The sequence below is a fragment of the Hoplias malabaricus genome, chromosome 11 (assembly GCF_029633855.1).
Source record: "Hoplias malabaricus isolate fHopMal1 chromosome 11, fHopMal1.hap1, whole genome shotgun sequence".
NCBI classification, from domain to species: Eukaryota; Metazoa; Chordata; class Actinopteri; order Characiformes; family Erythrinidae; genus Hoplias; species Hoplias malabaricus.
Window position 1 is genome coordinate 12,800,350 of NC_089810.1, and position 17,151 is coordinate 12,817,500.

The 17,151-nt window shown below is 39.6% G+C and overlaps 1 protein-coding gene across 1 annotated transcript; it reads left to right on the forward strand.

Annotated features, from left to right (window-relative positions):
• Positions 1–6,325: 6,325 nt before the first annotated feature.
• Positions 6,326–7,110, forward strand: LOC136710117 (ribonuclease P protein subunit p25-like protein). The gene has a single exon (XM_066685768.1). The coding sequence runs from the start codon at positions 6,326–6,328 to the stop codon at positions 7,004–7,006; it is 681 nt and encodes a 226-aa protein (XP_066541865.1). The 3' UTR covers positions 7,007–7,110.
• The last annotated feature ends 10,041 nt before the right edge of the window (positions 7,111–17,151 follow it).

A 17,151-nucleotide genomic window follows, 5' to 3' on the forward strand; every position in this document is an offset into this window, starting at 1 on the left:
CTTAGGTGTGAGTGAATGTGTGTATGTCTGTGTTGCATGTCTGTGTTGCCCTGTGAAGGACTGGCGCCCCCTCCAGGGTGTATTCCTGCCTTGCGCCCAATGATTCCAGGTAGGCTCTGGACCCACCGTGACCCTGAACTGGATAAGCGCTTACAGATAATGAATGAATGAATGAATCTTTATGATCATCTGAGGGAAACAAGCTTTATTAGTGCATAATGAACTCTCTCTCTCTCAGACACACACACACACACTCTCACTCCTTTTTAGTTTTTATTCCTCCTGTGATTATCTGTATCCTGTTTGCTTACTCTCTCTCTCTGTTCTAATTGTAAATCTCTTTCTGCTTGTCTCTTTACTCTCAACTCTCTCCTTCCCTCACATATATTCTGCAGTGTGTCTCTGTGGCCCTTTCTCTTTCTCTTAGTTTTATTTTATACATTTTTTTGCCAATATATGATGCTCACATCTGCATTGCAGTGTCTACTAGGATGTATAGAGAGTGAGAGAGAGAGAAAGACAGAGAGTGAGAGAGAGAAGTGTTGTCAGTGTTATTGAATGTTAATTACACCACACCTGCTCCAGACAACCCATTCTTTTTGCTTATTTTCTATTCTCTCTATCCACCCATCCTTCTTTCTTGCTCTTTCCATTCTGTTCTGTACATTGGAACTGCCACAGCAGCTCATAAAGGCCTGAAAGGTGACAGTTTTGAACGGGAGAATGATTATCGATATTTGTTGCCGGGTGCATTCTCAGAATTTTATTTGCCCTTGAGGAACAGACAATGAATGACACACACACACACACACACACACACACACACACACACACACAAACACACACCATGCTGTTATTTTGCACCTTTGTGATGCTGTCAGCTGGGCAGGTGATAAATGCTTTTCGTCTGTTTGTGGTTTAAGGTATTATTTTCTCAAGCTTTTATTTTGTTGTCAGTGACCCAAACTTTCCCTTAAAGTGCTGCAAAAAATCGTTGCTATCCAAAACTACCTCACCTCTATGTAAGACCACTTCTATGTATTGTATCTTGCATTGTGTTTTCTACATGTAAGAGAAATTATAATTTATATGTACAATATATATAAGGACATATTATTATCAATTGAATTAAAAATGTGGGGCATCCTTTGCAAAATACCATCTTTTGTTTTAATTTTGCTTTTATTTTCAGAATAGAACAAGTAACCAGTAATTCAGTCAAATATTATGCATTATTAACATTATTTATTCATTCATTCATTTTCTGTAAGCGCTTATCCAGTTCAGGGTCATTGTGGGTCCGAGGTGCATGGCAGGAACACACCCTGGAGGGGGCGCCAGTCCTTCACAGGGCGACACGCACTCACATTTTCACTGACACATTCACACCTATGGACACTTTTGAGATGCCAATACAACGTGTGTTTTTGGACTGTGGGTGGAAACCGGAGCACCCGGAGGAAACCCACGTGGAAACGGGGAGAACACACCAACTCCTCACAGACAGCCACCTGGAGCGAGACTCGAACCCACAACCTCCAGGTCCCTGAAGCTGTGACACTAACTGCTGCAACACCGTACCGCCCTAATATTATTTAACATTTGCATATTTTGTTATAGGGCGGCATGGTGGCGCAGCAGGTAGTGTTGCAGTCACACAGCTCCAGGGACCTGGAGTTGATGTGTTCTCCCTGTGTCCATGTGTTTCCAAAAAACACATGTTGGTAGGTGGATTGGTGACTCAAAAGTGTCCGTAGGTGTGAGTGTGTGTGTTGCCCTGTGAAGGACTGGCGCCCCCTCCAGGGTGTATTCCCGCCTGGACCCACCGTGACCCTGAACTGGATAAGCGCTTACAGATAATGGATGGATGGATATTTTGTTATTATTATTATTATTTCATTATTATTGTTGCATATTTAAAACCAATAAATAATATATATATAAATGATTCTTAATTTAACCCCCTCAATCTCAGAATGCAATAGGAGAGCCTTTTTTGTCATACCTTTTTTTTTTAATGAAAAGGTGCTAAAATATTTTAACACACTGTATCAATAAATAATGGATCAAATCTAACATCCATCCATCCATCCATTATCTGTAACCGCTTATCCAATTTAGGGTCGCGGGGAGTCCAGAGCCTACCTGGAATCATTGGGCGCAAGGCCAAATCTAACATGACTATGTGAAACCAGGCTTCCCCTGTCTAAACCTGCATTAAAAAACAAAAGTGAAAAAGACTTACCAAAGGAGGAGAAATGTAAATGAAGGCGTGTGGGCAGTCAGCGTTGTGGGCCCATGCGCTGAATTATGGGGTTTGATCAGATGTGGAATTGATCAGACGTTAATAGCTTTTATATAATGTCAACTGCACATCCAAACACATCAGTGAGATGACAAAGTGTTGATTTTTGTAATGACAAATTATAAGCAGTTATATGGCATTGTGCATTTGAATGACCTGTATGAGCAGCTGGTTGTGTGCTGTTGTGATGGTCTCTATGGCACCATAATTGCCGCTGTCTGATACATACACAATCACGTTCAGTTTGATTAATGTGTTTTGTTTAATGACAAAAACAGATTTGGTGTCAATCTTGTTGAACTATGATCAAAACAATGGAAAACACTGGTAAATATCTTCAACATGCTCTGCATAGCAAATACGTTTGCCCAAAGCCTGCCCCCTGCCTCCCCCAGTCCCCCTCACTTGTATCATTGGAAGGCTTTCTTGCACAAATTAATTCTGTCACAATGCAGAAACATGTTACAAAAGCAATGTAGTGTTATCCATTTACTTGTCAGATTTTAGAGAGACTGAACAGAGAAGGGGAGGGCGTGTGTGTATGTGTGTGTGTGTGTGTGTGGGGGGGGGGGGGGCGTTATAATTCAGTAACATTCCTGGTTCCCCGCAGGCAGCTGTGCATCTCTTTATGAATGATGAGGGTAATTTCTCCCAAACAGCCGAATGATCATTCTGCCACCCACACACACACACAACCCTCCTTCCCCAAACTTACTGTGTCAGTTCTGGTAATAACCAAGAGGCTTTACTAGAATATATCCTGCTAGAGACAAAGTGTGTTTAAAGAAAGTATAACATACAAAGTCTGAATTGGCACTTTGATATCTAGATTTGAATTACGTCATGGCTGTTAAACTATTTCAGATGCATAAGCACATGGATGCAATACACATGATCAACAATGGAAGAAAAAGATATATGTGTGTCTGACAGAGTATACAGTAAGTGGAGAGAGTGTTTAAAATCTCCAGAAGCACTGCTGTGCCTGATCCACTTGTACTTGTACTAGCATAACGCATCACCACCATGTCAGTGTCACTGCAGCACTGAACTTTCACAAATTATATGTGCTCTCTGGGGGTCCTGACCATTTTCTATATATATACTCACATGTTCATTTTAACTCCTGGTTAATCTCTAGTTGTTACCCTGTAACAAAGTTTCTTTTATCCTCTTTAAAACAATTAGAATACTGTACATATTTTGGTAGACTGGAATAGAAGTTTTGTTGCTTTGGTGGAATAATACAGTTCCTAACAGTGTAAGCACTGCTAGTGAAATCAGCCAAACAAACAGAGGTATTCTCTTTTAATTGTGTAACAGTAAATTTAACTGTAAGTAAATGTATTCAGTTAATGTAACTAACGATTTCTCACCCAATATACTAACAACAGAAAGATATAAAAAAAGCAAACATCTCTCTCTATATATTTCTCTCTCTCTCTCTCTCTCTCTCTCTCTCTCTCTCTCTCTCTTTCTGCTCATTGTTTCAGGCTGAGTGGCCTGCCTTTACCCATTTTACCAGCTGTCCATCACCTGAGCTGACTAACCCAGCTGTCCTCCAGATACCAGCTCTACACTGCAGCTGTCTGCACAGGTTCTGAATTGAAGTAAGAGTTCCACACAAACATGAATATATACATCAATACTTGGATATGTAATCAGAGAGTGGTGGTGCTGAATTTACCTGAAATCTGCCTGATAATGTGTGACACCAAACACCAGCATGGTTGTACAGCTAAAGGAATCTTGAGGAATCAAAGAACGGGCCTCCATTTTGGACTGCTTTCAAACCTGGATCAGTTGCCATCTTCAAATCCCAAACCAAGCTCAAGTGTTGTTAAAAGCCAAAGAGAAACAACACAGAGGTGAATGTTTTAAAATAATTTTATCCATCCATTATCTGTAACCGCTTATCCATTTCAGGGTCACGGTGGGTCCAGAGTCTACCTGGAATCATTGGGCGCAAGGCAGGAATACACCCTGGAGGGGGCGCCAGTCCTTCACAGGGCAACACACACACACACACACACACACACACATTCACTCATACCTACAGACACTTTTGAATCGCCAATCCACCTACCAACGTGTGTTTTTGGACTGTGGGAGGAAACCGGAGCAGCCGGAGGAAACCCACACGGACACGGGGAGAACACATCAGCTCCTCACAGACAGTCATCCCGAGCGGGAATCGAACCCACAACCTCCAGGTCCCTGGAGCTGTGTGACTGCTACACCTACCTGCTGCACCACCGTGCCGCCCCAAATTATTTTATGATATGTTTAAAATATTTTAGAGGCATCAAATTTGGAAATAACATTTATTTAAGAAATAAATATACAAGACACTTAAACATCAATTTGAATAGATATAACATTTAGTATTAGGTTCTTGTTCTATTTTCAGGGTAAACATGGTGAACCGATGCCTTCTTTCTAAGGGTAGGAGTGGGGATGGAGGCAATGTTTGTTTGTTTTGATTTTACCCCCAACACTGTCCCCAGTATTTTGTAAGTTAATTTTTCATTAACCTTTTTTTAAGGACCTTACTGTGATTCATTTTAAACAAACCCAGTGAAACTATTCATGTTCAGAATTTAGCAGGTGCAAAATAATGTATCGGATGACGTCTTAACTCAAGATTTAAGCGAGCTAAAATGTTCTGGGCTTAGTAAGACCATACATCTTCCAAATCAGATCTTGTTGCCTCTTGGTGCCGAGAACATTAACACCACATTATGCAAATAACAATGTGCAAAAACATGTACAAGGATACAAGGCTAAGTACAGTGCAATTTAATGCCTCTGACTTTCAGCAGTCCTGTGAAGGATGTTTTCAATTAGAAGGGAGCTAATTTCATTCATTGTTTCGCCCGCTGAAAATGCATTTTTACAAGCTTGACTGGCTCCCTATTTCAGAGCTGCGGGTTAATGAGTCATGTACATTGAGCACATGCACTGGAACGTCCTCTAAATAGATTGACACAAGTTGCTTGAACAGGCACTCTTGTTCTTAAAGGTGCAGGTAACTGGCATTAAGCAGTGGAAATTAGGTGCTGAATGAGAGTTTTTATTCCTCACAAGGGACGACTACACCTTTAAGAAGGCTGAGATGTTTCTGTCCTGAGCCGGCCCCCCTGCCTCTTGCCCACTAAGCCACACAGACACTCCCCCACTCGCATTTACACACCAGTACTGCTCCCTTCACCGTCTCTGAAGGGAAACAGAGCAAAGACTTTTGTCGCTTGGCAAGCCTTGAAAGAACGTAAGCAGCACACATGCCAGCACAGCCAGGAACAGTGAGAAAACTAAAGAAAGCAAAGGGTACTTCCAGCATAAGAGTTTTCTGGCTTCAAGAAAAAGAGAAGAGCAGTGAGGAAGAATGAAGAGCAGAAAGACCAAAGTTGCCTCATAACCAAAATGCAATCAAAGATATTGGAGCACTATTGCACATCAGTGATGTTGCTGTGAAAGCACCACTGAATTTTGAGGGAAGACACCATGGACATGAAGAGCAGTTGTTTGAACTGCATCCTCTAAACCAGAGGTAACATTTCCTTTCATTTAATGGTGGGAGAAATGTTTCTTTTTCAGCACTACATTAAGGGCTATTGAGATATTTCCATCTCTGTGTGTGACTTTCTTTCATTATAATTGCCATTTATATTTCTCTTGTGTTCCAGTGCATCTTGAGGTGGAGTATGAGATGATTTCAGTCAAAGGCTGGATAATATTTCTTGGCCAAGGCTTACAGCTGTTAAAGCCTTTTCAGCCTGAGTGCTAATACTCACTATGAAGACCTAGATTTTAGCTAGATTGCTTTTTTTATGAGGGAAAATATGACCACACTGATAATGGCAAGGTACGTGTGAGCTGCTTAGATACTAAGTAATTTAAGCACTGAAAATGAAGGAATTATTATAACGACTCAGTGCTGCAGGCACACACATTATCCAGTGTTGTTTCAGGGTCTCATTTGGTCTGGTTAATGTTCCTGGAGGTTACAGAGGCATTCTTATGGATCTGAGGGACCAGTATCTACCCTATCAGGGTGAGACAAATACTGCTGACTGCATCTCTGCCACCCTTCTTGCCCCCAAGCCTCTGCCTTGCCCAAGTCCAGTGGTCAAACAGGGTCTTGCAGCTGGCTTTAAGAAAGTACTCCGGACGGAAGAGGACTGCCCAAGCCCTTTTACAGGACTACTGCCAGGAGTGCTGGAGATGAGGGTCAAAGAAGGCAGTAAGATCCGCAACCTAATGGGCTTTGCCATGGCACGGATGCAGAATGAACCTGGAGACAGCGGTCAGACTGGTTTAAGACAGGTTGTGTTCACGGGGTCAGGCCGAGCAGTCACTAAGACAATCACCTGCGCTGAGATCATGAAGAGAAAAGTGGGCGGACTGCACCAGCTCACCAAACTGCAGTCCAAAGGCTTGCGAGAGGTGTGGGAGAGTCAGGAGGGAGGAGATGCAGAGATGACCATCCACAGAACTGTGCCCTCCATCAGTATCCTGTTGTCTAAAGACCCACTGGACCCTATGGAGCCAGGGTACCAGCCCCCAGAGACCCAGAGCACTTTCTGGGGGGAGAGAGATGGAGCAGATGTACTGCAGTCAACAGGGAAAAGGGCGCTTGATCAGACTGTTAGTGAAACACAATCAAAAAGATTCTGCCCTCAGGCTGGGGTCACTTTTTAAACAAGCTTATGGGGATCCAACAGCACTAGGCCCATTTACAAATATATGCTGGAAGATATGCTGTAGTTATACCACTGTAGAGCATATCATCACTGTTATATCAACTTCCCTTTTTTTTTTTACTCTGTTTGGAAAATCAAATTTATGGACATCTCATTAAGGATGGACCAAATGTAATGGCTTGAATATAATACAAGAGTTACTTACTTTGTAAGTTGAAGAAATTTTTTCCTTTCCTTATACCGTGACTTAATCTCAGAGATAACAGACATTGTTAGAACAATATAATGGGCTTTTAGATTATCGCCATGGTGTAAGTTTTGGTGTCTTTTAAAGGGTGCCATTAAACTTGACACGATGAAATTCCCGAACTGACTAGAATAGTTTATCTTATCACATTTCTATGTTGTAACACTGTAAAAGGTCCAAACTTAATTATTCATGAACCATACAGAAAATTAATGGGAAGTTCTCCAATAATGCCAGAACATAAATTATTTTCTGAAGATGGGTTTTTAAATGGACACAGTCTTTGGACCACATACCCATCAAATGCGCAAATTCGTTCCTGATGTGACGATGCAGCTTATAATATTATCATAAAATACAGCTTTAAATGAAGGAAAATACTGTACATTACTGTGTTACAGCCTGATAAATGTCTGAATATATTCATAATTAATCCAGTTGGTTAAATCCAGTAATATTAATAATAAAACTGCGGAACACAAAGAAATGTCACTGAAACAGCAAAAATAATTTAAAATGCACCCTTAATTATTGTTGGGTGCTTCTGTGACTTAATATTTCAGTAAATGGAAAAGGTGGATAGAAATAAATCTGACATATGGCAAAGTAGTTTTGGAAAGTTTGTAATAAACACATACCCCAAAGCAGGTACGAGTAGGAAGCTCAAAGAAGGTTAAATGATGGTGGACGTAGGAGATTCAAAGAAAATTCACGGACGTTATAGACATTATCGCTTTTGGCCTGTGCCTGGATCCACATATTAGATTTGTTTTCTGATAAAACAGAACAGAACCCTAAAGGCTAAATCCGGGGAAAAGCCTAATTTGCTTGCATGGGTTATACTAAGTATTAATCTTATGATAAATGTAAAGCTAAAAATGGATAAAGCTGTAAAGTTAATTCCCATCTTAGTTTGAGGATATGGGTTAAAATATGCATATATACCTTAAGAAGCGCAGACACATTATTTCTGTGTTTTACTTATGGAGTTTATGTCCTGAGATCATGGTTCTGAACAAAAGAACAGACTACAAAAGTGCCACAGTAATTATTTAATATCCAAATATAACAGCCTCTAAATAAAACCTGAAAAAACATATACACCTCCATCACAAGGTATACTCAAAAACCTCAGTATTTCCATTCTTTCCATTCTCACAGACACTTTCAGTATTTTTTTAAGTCTAATTTTCCATGCTTTCAAAGATCTGTCCTCAGCTGGTTGCAAATTCTGCCTCTGAAAATGTTCTTTTCAAAAATCTGAATAGTGTGGAATTGATTTTCTCCTGTCTCTAAAAAGATGAAAGGGGCTCCTTTTGATGGTCTATCAGGTCTGGAGCGGTTGTGGAGTCCCACGTCCCATGTATATATAATTTCTTGTACACATGGATTGTCTTATATTTCCTCAGAAACATCTCCAGGAAAACTTGCTTAATGCTCTTTTTGACCAGAAATGAAATAAATGTAGGGTGGTCTCTAACATTTGCACAGTTCTGTAATTCATTTATCAGTATCAAGAACTTCAAAGATTTCCTAGATGTGTGTGGCCTGCAAACTGTGTTTCTGTGAGATTAGCCTCCCCTGCAGTGGTTGTTGTGTGTTGAGATAGGACATCCATCATTTTAGGACAAAGATGACAAAATGTCTGCGGGGTGCCTCGTCCAAGTTAAGTTCTTGAGCCATGACTCAATATGTTTGTTTTTTTTTATTCATGTGTAACCTGAGGATGTTTCTGCTGATCATAATGAAAATCTCTACGGCCTGAAGACCACTAATGCGTTTAATTTATCAAGCTGTTTTTGACACTCCTGTAATAGGTTTGTACAATACATCACAATGCAATCCAATTTTACGAATGTACTCACAATCTCCCTGTGGTACTGCACATGGCTGGGTACAATAGGGAGGACGTCTTTAGAAAGCTTTTGAATAGTATTCCTGTGATCCTCACTGGTTTTCTTGTTGTTCCCTTGTCTGCAACAGACATATAATTAACCTCCCCGTCCAGCTCAGCAAATCAAAGCAGGACACTGAACCTGGGGTCGAGGAGAATGTGATTAGACCAATCCACTGGCTGCAACTGGACCAAACCACAGAATGCTGTAGACAAACAAGATGTAATTTTTGTTGTTGTTTCATTGCCTATACAGGTCTCTTCTATATCACTTGCACACAGAAAAATCAAAACTTGCTATTTAAATCGATGTGCATGCATTGCCCTTTTCTTATTACATAACCTAAATTACTATCTTCATGTCTTTACATAAAATACACATATATACATGCATTCTTTAACATAAACTGACTTAAAGAAGGTCTATAACGACAACATACATAATGCTGCGTAACTCAACATCTAATAAAGTATTTCATGTCTTCATATTCACACATGTAAAGGAGCTACTTTGCTACATTCATGCTTTAATTCAGCAACACACCCTGGACATGACCCCAGTCCACCACAGGGCATCACATTCACAAAAGGCGAGGGTGGAAACCAACGACCGCAGTCACTTTTTTCTTGCTCTTTGAAATTGTAATTTGTGTCTCGCCAGGCCACCACAGTAAATAACAGCATGTTCTTTATGGCCTGTGTGGTTTAATGGCTGGGGGTAGGTAAATCAGGCACATATAAAAATATATACATGGAATATATATGACAAACATATAAAACTATCTGCCTACCACACGTGCACATACATTTATATAAAGCTGGCACTGAATTTACGTAATTAGAAAACCAACTGAAAGAACCAAATTTACTCTGAGGATCCACATAGAGAAGCTATAATGAAGTGTGAAAGAGTGTCTGTAAGGCTCAGATGGGAAGTCTGGAAGAAGATGAAGCAAGGAAGAGAATCAGAGGAAGAATAAAGGAAAAAATAAAATAAAAATGTTCCATTCCCTGGGAAACCTGAGAACTGTCCATTTGTATTTACTGTTTGCACAGCCAACCTTTCCATAGCCCTTACTCAGTTGAAAATAAATTCATTTGACCCTCTGATAACAGTAAGCACAATTCTCTCTCTCACTCTCTGGGCTGTGGGATGGTGTGGGAGTTTGCTATCTCCCTCCCTCCAGATGGTGCCGTCTTTTCTTATCTAGAAGAATGGCCGCTGCCTCCATTTTTCAGACGCTCTTATCTGAAAATCCTTTAAATTGAATATTTACTGGGCTGATGTTTCCAGGCGCTCTAGGCACTCTCTCTCTCTCTCTCTCTCTCTCTCTCTCTCTCTCTCTCTCACTCTCTCTCTCTCTCTAATCTGTGGGAGAATAAGAGTCTGATTGACTATCAGCTGTAATGGTAAACACTCAGTACAAACATATAAAATCTGTTTTAAACAAAGATGTATGATTTTAGCTTTTAAGATTATGCATTCCTATTTTTTTAAAAGTAGAAAATAAAAATATGTGGCCTGCATTAGGGATGCAGAATGTTCTGTTGTTATAAGCATATACTTACCTGAGAAATATTGAGTTATATGTAGATTTGACCGAAAAAGCAGAACATCTTTAATAACATACTTCTATAATGATAGTTAAGGTGGATATATCACACTTTATGAACATTTTCGCATTAGTATTAGCAAATATGTACACAGTTTCAATATAATTGTGTCTCTACACTACATTCCACATACATCTAGGGAAACCTCTATAAAGTTTATAAATGTTGCGGTGGAAGCTATCATTAACCTGGGGACTAACCTGAATATTTCTTTACAAAAATAAATTATATATATATATATATATATATATATATATATATATATATATATGCATTAATATTAAACATCAGTCAGTTGTACCACAGCTCAGTGCAACATGTATCTGGCACTGTTCAGTGGCCAAGCTTTTCGGAAATATGTGCGCATTGAATTAATCAGTGCATCTGAGGGTGTAATTGTGAAGCTAAAGTCAAAGCTGTAAGAGCAGATAATGGCTGCTGAATAAAACTCAGCGCTAAAAAGTATTAGAAGATTACACACATCAAACAAGCTCTGCTTAATGTGTTACTGTTGAGATAATGACCTAAAACTAATGGCATTTCAATGATATCTATACGGGTAATGATTTGACCATTATTAGTGACAAGTAATATTTAAATGGTCAGTTTCTCAGATCCATATTAGGCATACAATTGAACGTACTTTCTGTACTGTGGTGAACAGACAGTGTTGTTCAAGGGCAGGCCTAATGTCCAAAATGTCAAGGCTGCAATGCAGCAGATGTTGTGAACTGTTTTACTTTATTAGCAAACTACATAAAATGTTGATGAGCTGGATCTGGTGTGTGGAGAGGGATATTTGAAACAGTGTAAATGCTCTCTCGGATAAATTAGATTAAGATAAAAAAAAAAAATACTTAAAATATAACTTTGTTTATGTTATCTATTTGGGGAAGTGTGTGTGTGTGGGGGGGGGGCAAGCCTCGCTCAATGTATTGTAGTTATCGCCATCTAGTGGTGACACTACCCCAGCTTTTATTCCACAAATCACTATACAAGAATGAAAGACAGCAGGCAGGAGACCTTGTTCTCACACTAACACAAGAGCAAAGAGAAACTAGGCAAGCCTCCATTAGCCATATAGCCATTGTCTCAGAGGTTTTTCTGGAATTTCAGAAACAGGAAAGCCCAAAATACATACTCTTGTCATTGGAAAGTCTGGAGAAGTTTTGGTGCTTCATATCAATGTCTTTGTTTATAATAATAACAAATAACAACCTATAAAAATAGTTTATCTTGTCAGTTGCTGACAGTGTGTGTATGAACATGGAAAGCCTGTTATTTTCTGTTCATACAAAAGCTACAAAACTGAAGCACTGTGTTGAGATTACATTAAAGCAACTTGTTTACCAGAAAGCAACAAGATAACATTGAAGTTTTTGAACATTTCTAAAACCAAGCACCTTAACATTTTATCAACAAAGTAATCTATACTTGATAAAGGAACAGGGCATCATTGGGCACTAGATATTTATCACTGACATTTCTATTAGGGTCTGACTGATAAAACAGTGCAGTAACAAATTCACAGCCTCATTTATTTTACACCTCGCTCTGGTGGCTTTTGGATTTAAAAATCCAGAGATCTTGTCCGTTTTTGTCTAAAGTTAAACAAAAAGCTGGACAGATGTAATTTACTCGTCAGAAAGTCAGTAACGGTGAGATGTGTCCGTGTATTCGTGTCGTTATAGGGACAGACAAGATGACTTTCTTTTTGTTAAATATATAGTAGAAAACAAAAGGCTGTGTCACAGAAACATTCTCCAAACACAAAGAAGAGACTGAGATAAATATTACCTCAACAACGTTCAACACATTTCTGTTCGAGGCTCCAGTAAAACACTGAGCTGCACCGCGGTGGATGGTGGACCTACAGCGCTGAAGCGGCGCCAGTGTGTCCCAATTCAGCTCTCAACTCTCTGACTCCTTCAACACTTGAACACACAATTTTTAAGAGTACTTGTCCAGGGAAAAGAGGACGTTTGATCGCCGCAAACGCTGGAATGTGAAATATGGCTGAACTAACAACAGACGATGTAGTGGCGCCACCTTAAGTTCTCTCTGTGAAATACGGCTGAATTAACAGTTCCTACTCACTGTATTCAGAGCAATTATATTCAGATGCATAATTTCGAAGCAAAATATTCAGAGGTGTAAATCTGAAGACTTAAATTCAAAAGCAGCAAAATTCAGATGCATAATTTCAGTGCAAAAAAAGTGAGTGCTACAAATTCAAAGGTGGTAATATTTCAAAGTCTGATGAAAGAGATTTGCTCCCATACCAGTCAGTCAGTATTCGCTTATGTGTTTTCTAGGCAGGGCCAGTAGACAGTCCGGCAAAAATTTTAAAACAACTTGCAACTACGGGTGGCACGGTGGCGCAGCAGGTAGTGTCGCAGTCACACAGCTCCAGGGGCCTGGAGGTTGTGGGTTCGATTCCCGCTCTGGGTGACTGTCTGTGAGGAGTTGGTGTGTTCTCCCCATGTCCGCGTGGGTTTCCTCCGGGTGCTCCGGTCTCCTCCCACAGTCCAAAAACACATGTTGCAGGTGGATTGGCGACTCGAAAGTGTCCGTGAGTGTGTGTGTGTCTGTGTTGCCTTGTGAAGGACTGGCGTCCCCTCCAGGGTGTATTCCTGCCTTGTGCCCGATGATTCCAGGTAGGCTCTGGACCCCCCGCGACCCTAAATTGGATAAGCGGTTACAGATAATGGATGGAACTTGCAACTACATATAAAAGCTAAATAACTGAAAAGCTGGACTATTTTATTTTGTAAATGTAAACACATTTAGAATTTGATGCCTGCAACATACTAAAAAATGGTTTGGTGGCATCTTTAACACTGTGTTACACAGTTACACAGTGTCTCACAGTTTCCTTTATACTTAAGAGTCTCACTGTTAATGGTTTGCATTTGAAATTTTTGCCCATTATTTTTTTATACAGAATTTCAGTTGCTCAGCCATCCATGGTCACTGTTGCCTGATTCTCTTCTTCATGATGTGCCTATTTTATTTCAGCAAAACAATACTTGAAAGACCATAATGTAGCATATACAGAATGAGGACTGGCCTTGTCTTCTTGAAATAACTATGGACTTCCAGCAAAGAATGTCTTCTTCTTCCAAATGCATACATCACATATTGTCGCTAAAATCACAAAAGATCACATCTCCCAAAAGAAAAAAAAAGTAAAAAACCTTAAATTTCAGTGGAACTAAAGGTACAAAGAATATAAGTCATTTTGGAGCATTTTTTGGTTCATTCATCATGAAATTTCCACACAGTGTGAAGGACAGCTGTTATGTTCAAATGATGTAGTAAACTAAATATCAACAAAAATGGAGATACATGTTTTATTTGGACACAACAATATGCAAGTCACCTGTGCAACCCCTTTGACAACCCCATATTCTAAGAGATGTTGGCTTTTGCATCTATTGCTGATAACAGTCTGAATGTTTCCTTTACGCATTAGCACAGAAAACACAATATCCACTCAACAAGATAAAACACTGACTCCTCTGATAGTAGCGCAGGTTACTACTGTCTTTTGGACCATTTGAGATGAGCTTTGCATGATACTAATAACATTTCTTGAAGCAGTTGCTACGGAAATCCTGAGGGGCATTATGAAAGTTTTAAGCATGTTCCTGAGACTAAGTTCAAAATTATAAATTTTTTTCTGCCTGTAAAAAAACACACCAAAAACAGCTGAAAAAATATTTCTAATATCACTTGTACAGCTTTAGCCATCAAAAGCATAAATACATTTTTTTCTTCCTGAGAATTTCGCAGCTCTCCAGGACAAACCATGCATTTTCTTGAAAACGTAATATCGCCATTTTTAATTGTTGCGTCACATAATATTGTTTATTAATTATTTACATTTTGTTTTTACCGGAACAGAACAAAAGAAATGTCCAAGCACTACCAGTTTAAATAGAATGGAGTTTTAGGGCCACGGAATGGAAAAAAAAATATAATAATACGATTCAGAGAATAAAGTCAGAATTCTGAGAATAATCTTGGAATAATACGCTGCACGTATAAAGGGGCATACACAACCACAGTGTAATTGAGGAATGCAGTGAGTTGTTGAAGTCATACTATGGTATAAAGGTCAGGAATAAATACTCAGTTCTCTGCCACATCTGGACGAGACTGTGATTAGTATTTAAACCCTAAATCGGTGCAAGAACCCGTTTATTCAGAAGACGGCATGTAGTTTCACAGGATTCAATTAATGATCATGAATATGATTGATCGAGAGCGTGTGGAACTCCGGCTTGCCCACGACTCCCCATTGCATTATGGCTTATAGACTACATGGATACAATAAACCAAAGCCGTATGCATCGCAGTCAGGGGCTGCACTGAAGGGGGTTAGTCGTGTGGATGTGTTTAAAAAATAATTCTGTTCACTTCACTGACTGCTTCTTTCACAACTCACTGTATGGCACATAGACTGTGAGTCTGTCTGTCTACACTTTGTAATAAATAATAACCCAAAAACCCACTTTATTCTCTGAATCTTTTTTTTCAGTGCCGGTTCTAAATCTCCATCATAGTTTAAGTGTCTAAAGTAAAACAATCTTTCCAGTGTCTTACATGTGACTCGGTGTGAGCTGCTGATGTCCAACTCGTTTTACATTCCAGCTGTGGTCGTTTATGACATACAGATCAGGAGATCAGCCGCCTTGGTGTCAAGAGCGGCATTTAATAAGCTTAATATAAGTGGCAAAAATAAAAAAAATGAATAGCCAAATTTAAAAAATGAACAATAGCAAAACCATGAAAAGTTTAGGAATATATTAATGGCAGAATTGATGTTAATGGAAATGCTGTAAATACAGCAACTGGTTCTAAACCTTTAACAAAATTTTAGTTGCAACAACAACCAGCGTTCAGCATACTGGTTAAAATGTCTATAAATTCAAGTCACATTTCAACGTTATGTCAGATTTACTATGGGATTAAGGTCAGGCCAGTTTGCTGGCCAATTAAGAACAGGGATACCATGGTCCTTAAACCAGGTACTGGTAGCTTTGGCTCTGTGTGCAGGTGCCAAGTCCTGTTGGAAAATGAAATCTGCATCTCCATAAAGTTGGTCAGCAGCAGGAAACTCTAAAGTACTCTAAAACTTCTTGGTAGACGGCTGTGTTGACCTTGGACTTCAGGAAACACAGTGGACCAACACCAGCAGATGACATGGCACCCCAAACCATCACTGACTGTGGAAACTTTACACTGGACCTCAAACAACGTGGATTCTGTGCCTCTCCTCTCTTCCTCAAGACTCTGGTACCTTGATTCCCAAAGGAAATGCAAAATTTACTATCATCAGAGAACATTCACTCAGCAGCAGTCCAGTCCTTTTTGTCTGTAGCCCAGGCAAGATGCTTCTGATGCAGTCTCTTGTTCAAGAGTGGCTTGACACAAGGAATGTGACAGCTGAAACCCATGTCTTGCATACGTCTGTGTGTGGTGGTTCTTGAAGCACTGACTCCAGCTGCAGTCCAGTATTTGTGACTCTTCCCCACATTTTTTAATGGGTTTTGTTTCACAATCCTCTCCCGGGTGTGGTTATCTCTATTGCTTGTACACATTTTTCTACCACATCTTTTCCTTCCCTTCGCCTCTCTATTAATGTGCTTGGACACAGAGCTCTGTGAACAGCCAGCCTCTTTTGCAATGACCTTTTGTGTCTTGCTCTGCTTGTGTAAGGTGTCAATGGTCGTCTTTTGTACAACTGTCTTCCCCATGATTGTGTAGCCTACAGAATTAGACTGAGAGACCATATATTAAGGTCTTTTAAGGTGTTTTGAGTTAATTAGCTGATTAAAGTGTGGCACCGGGTGACTTCAATATTGAACATGTCGCAATATTCTAATTTTCTGAGATAGTGAATTTAGGCTTTTCATTAATTGTCATTTATAATCATCAAATTAAAAGAAATAAACACTTGAAATATACCAATCTGTGTGTAATGAATGAGTATAATGTACAAGTTTCACTTTTTGACTGAAATTACTGAAATAAATAAACTTTTTCATGATATTCTAATTTTATGACCAGCATCTGTATGTGCCCGCTGAGTAGCCTTAGAAAAGGCGCGCAAGGCTCCTTTTGGGTCTGGACCAGAGGACCTGCGCTGACAACACTGTAAAGCGTCCGAGAACTGTCATCATCACTGTGCGACTGTTCTCTCCGTCTTTGACAGGAAACTCGATTCAGTTTTCTCCAAATGAATCATCAATTGATTCAGAAGTCCGGTGACTTCTCTTCCGGTAACTGTTCCCTTGGTTCAGCTAATGAAGGATCAACAAGACGAATTATGTGCAGATAAGATGTTTAAACAATTTTAAGGTCAACACATTCGACACAGAGA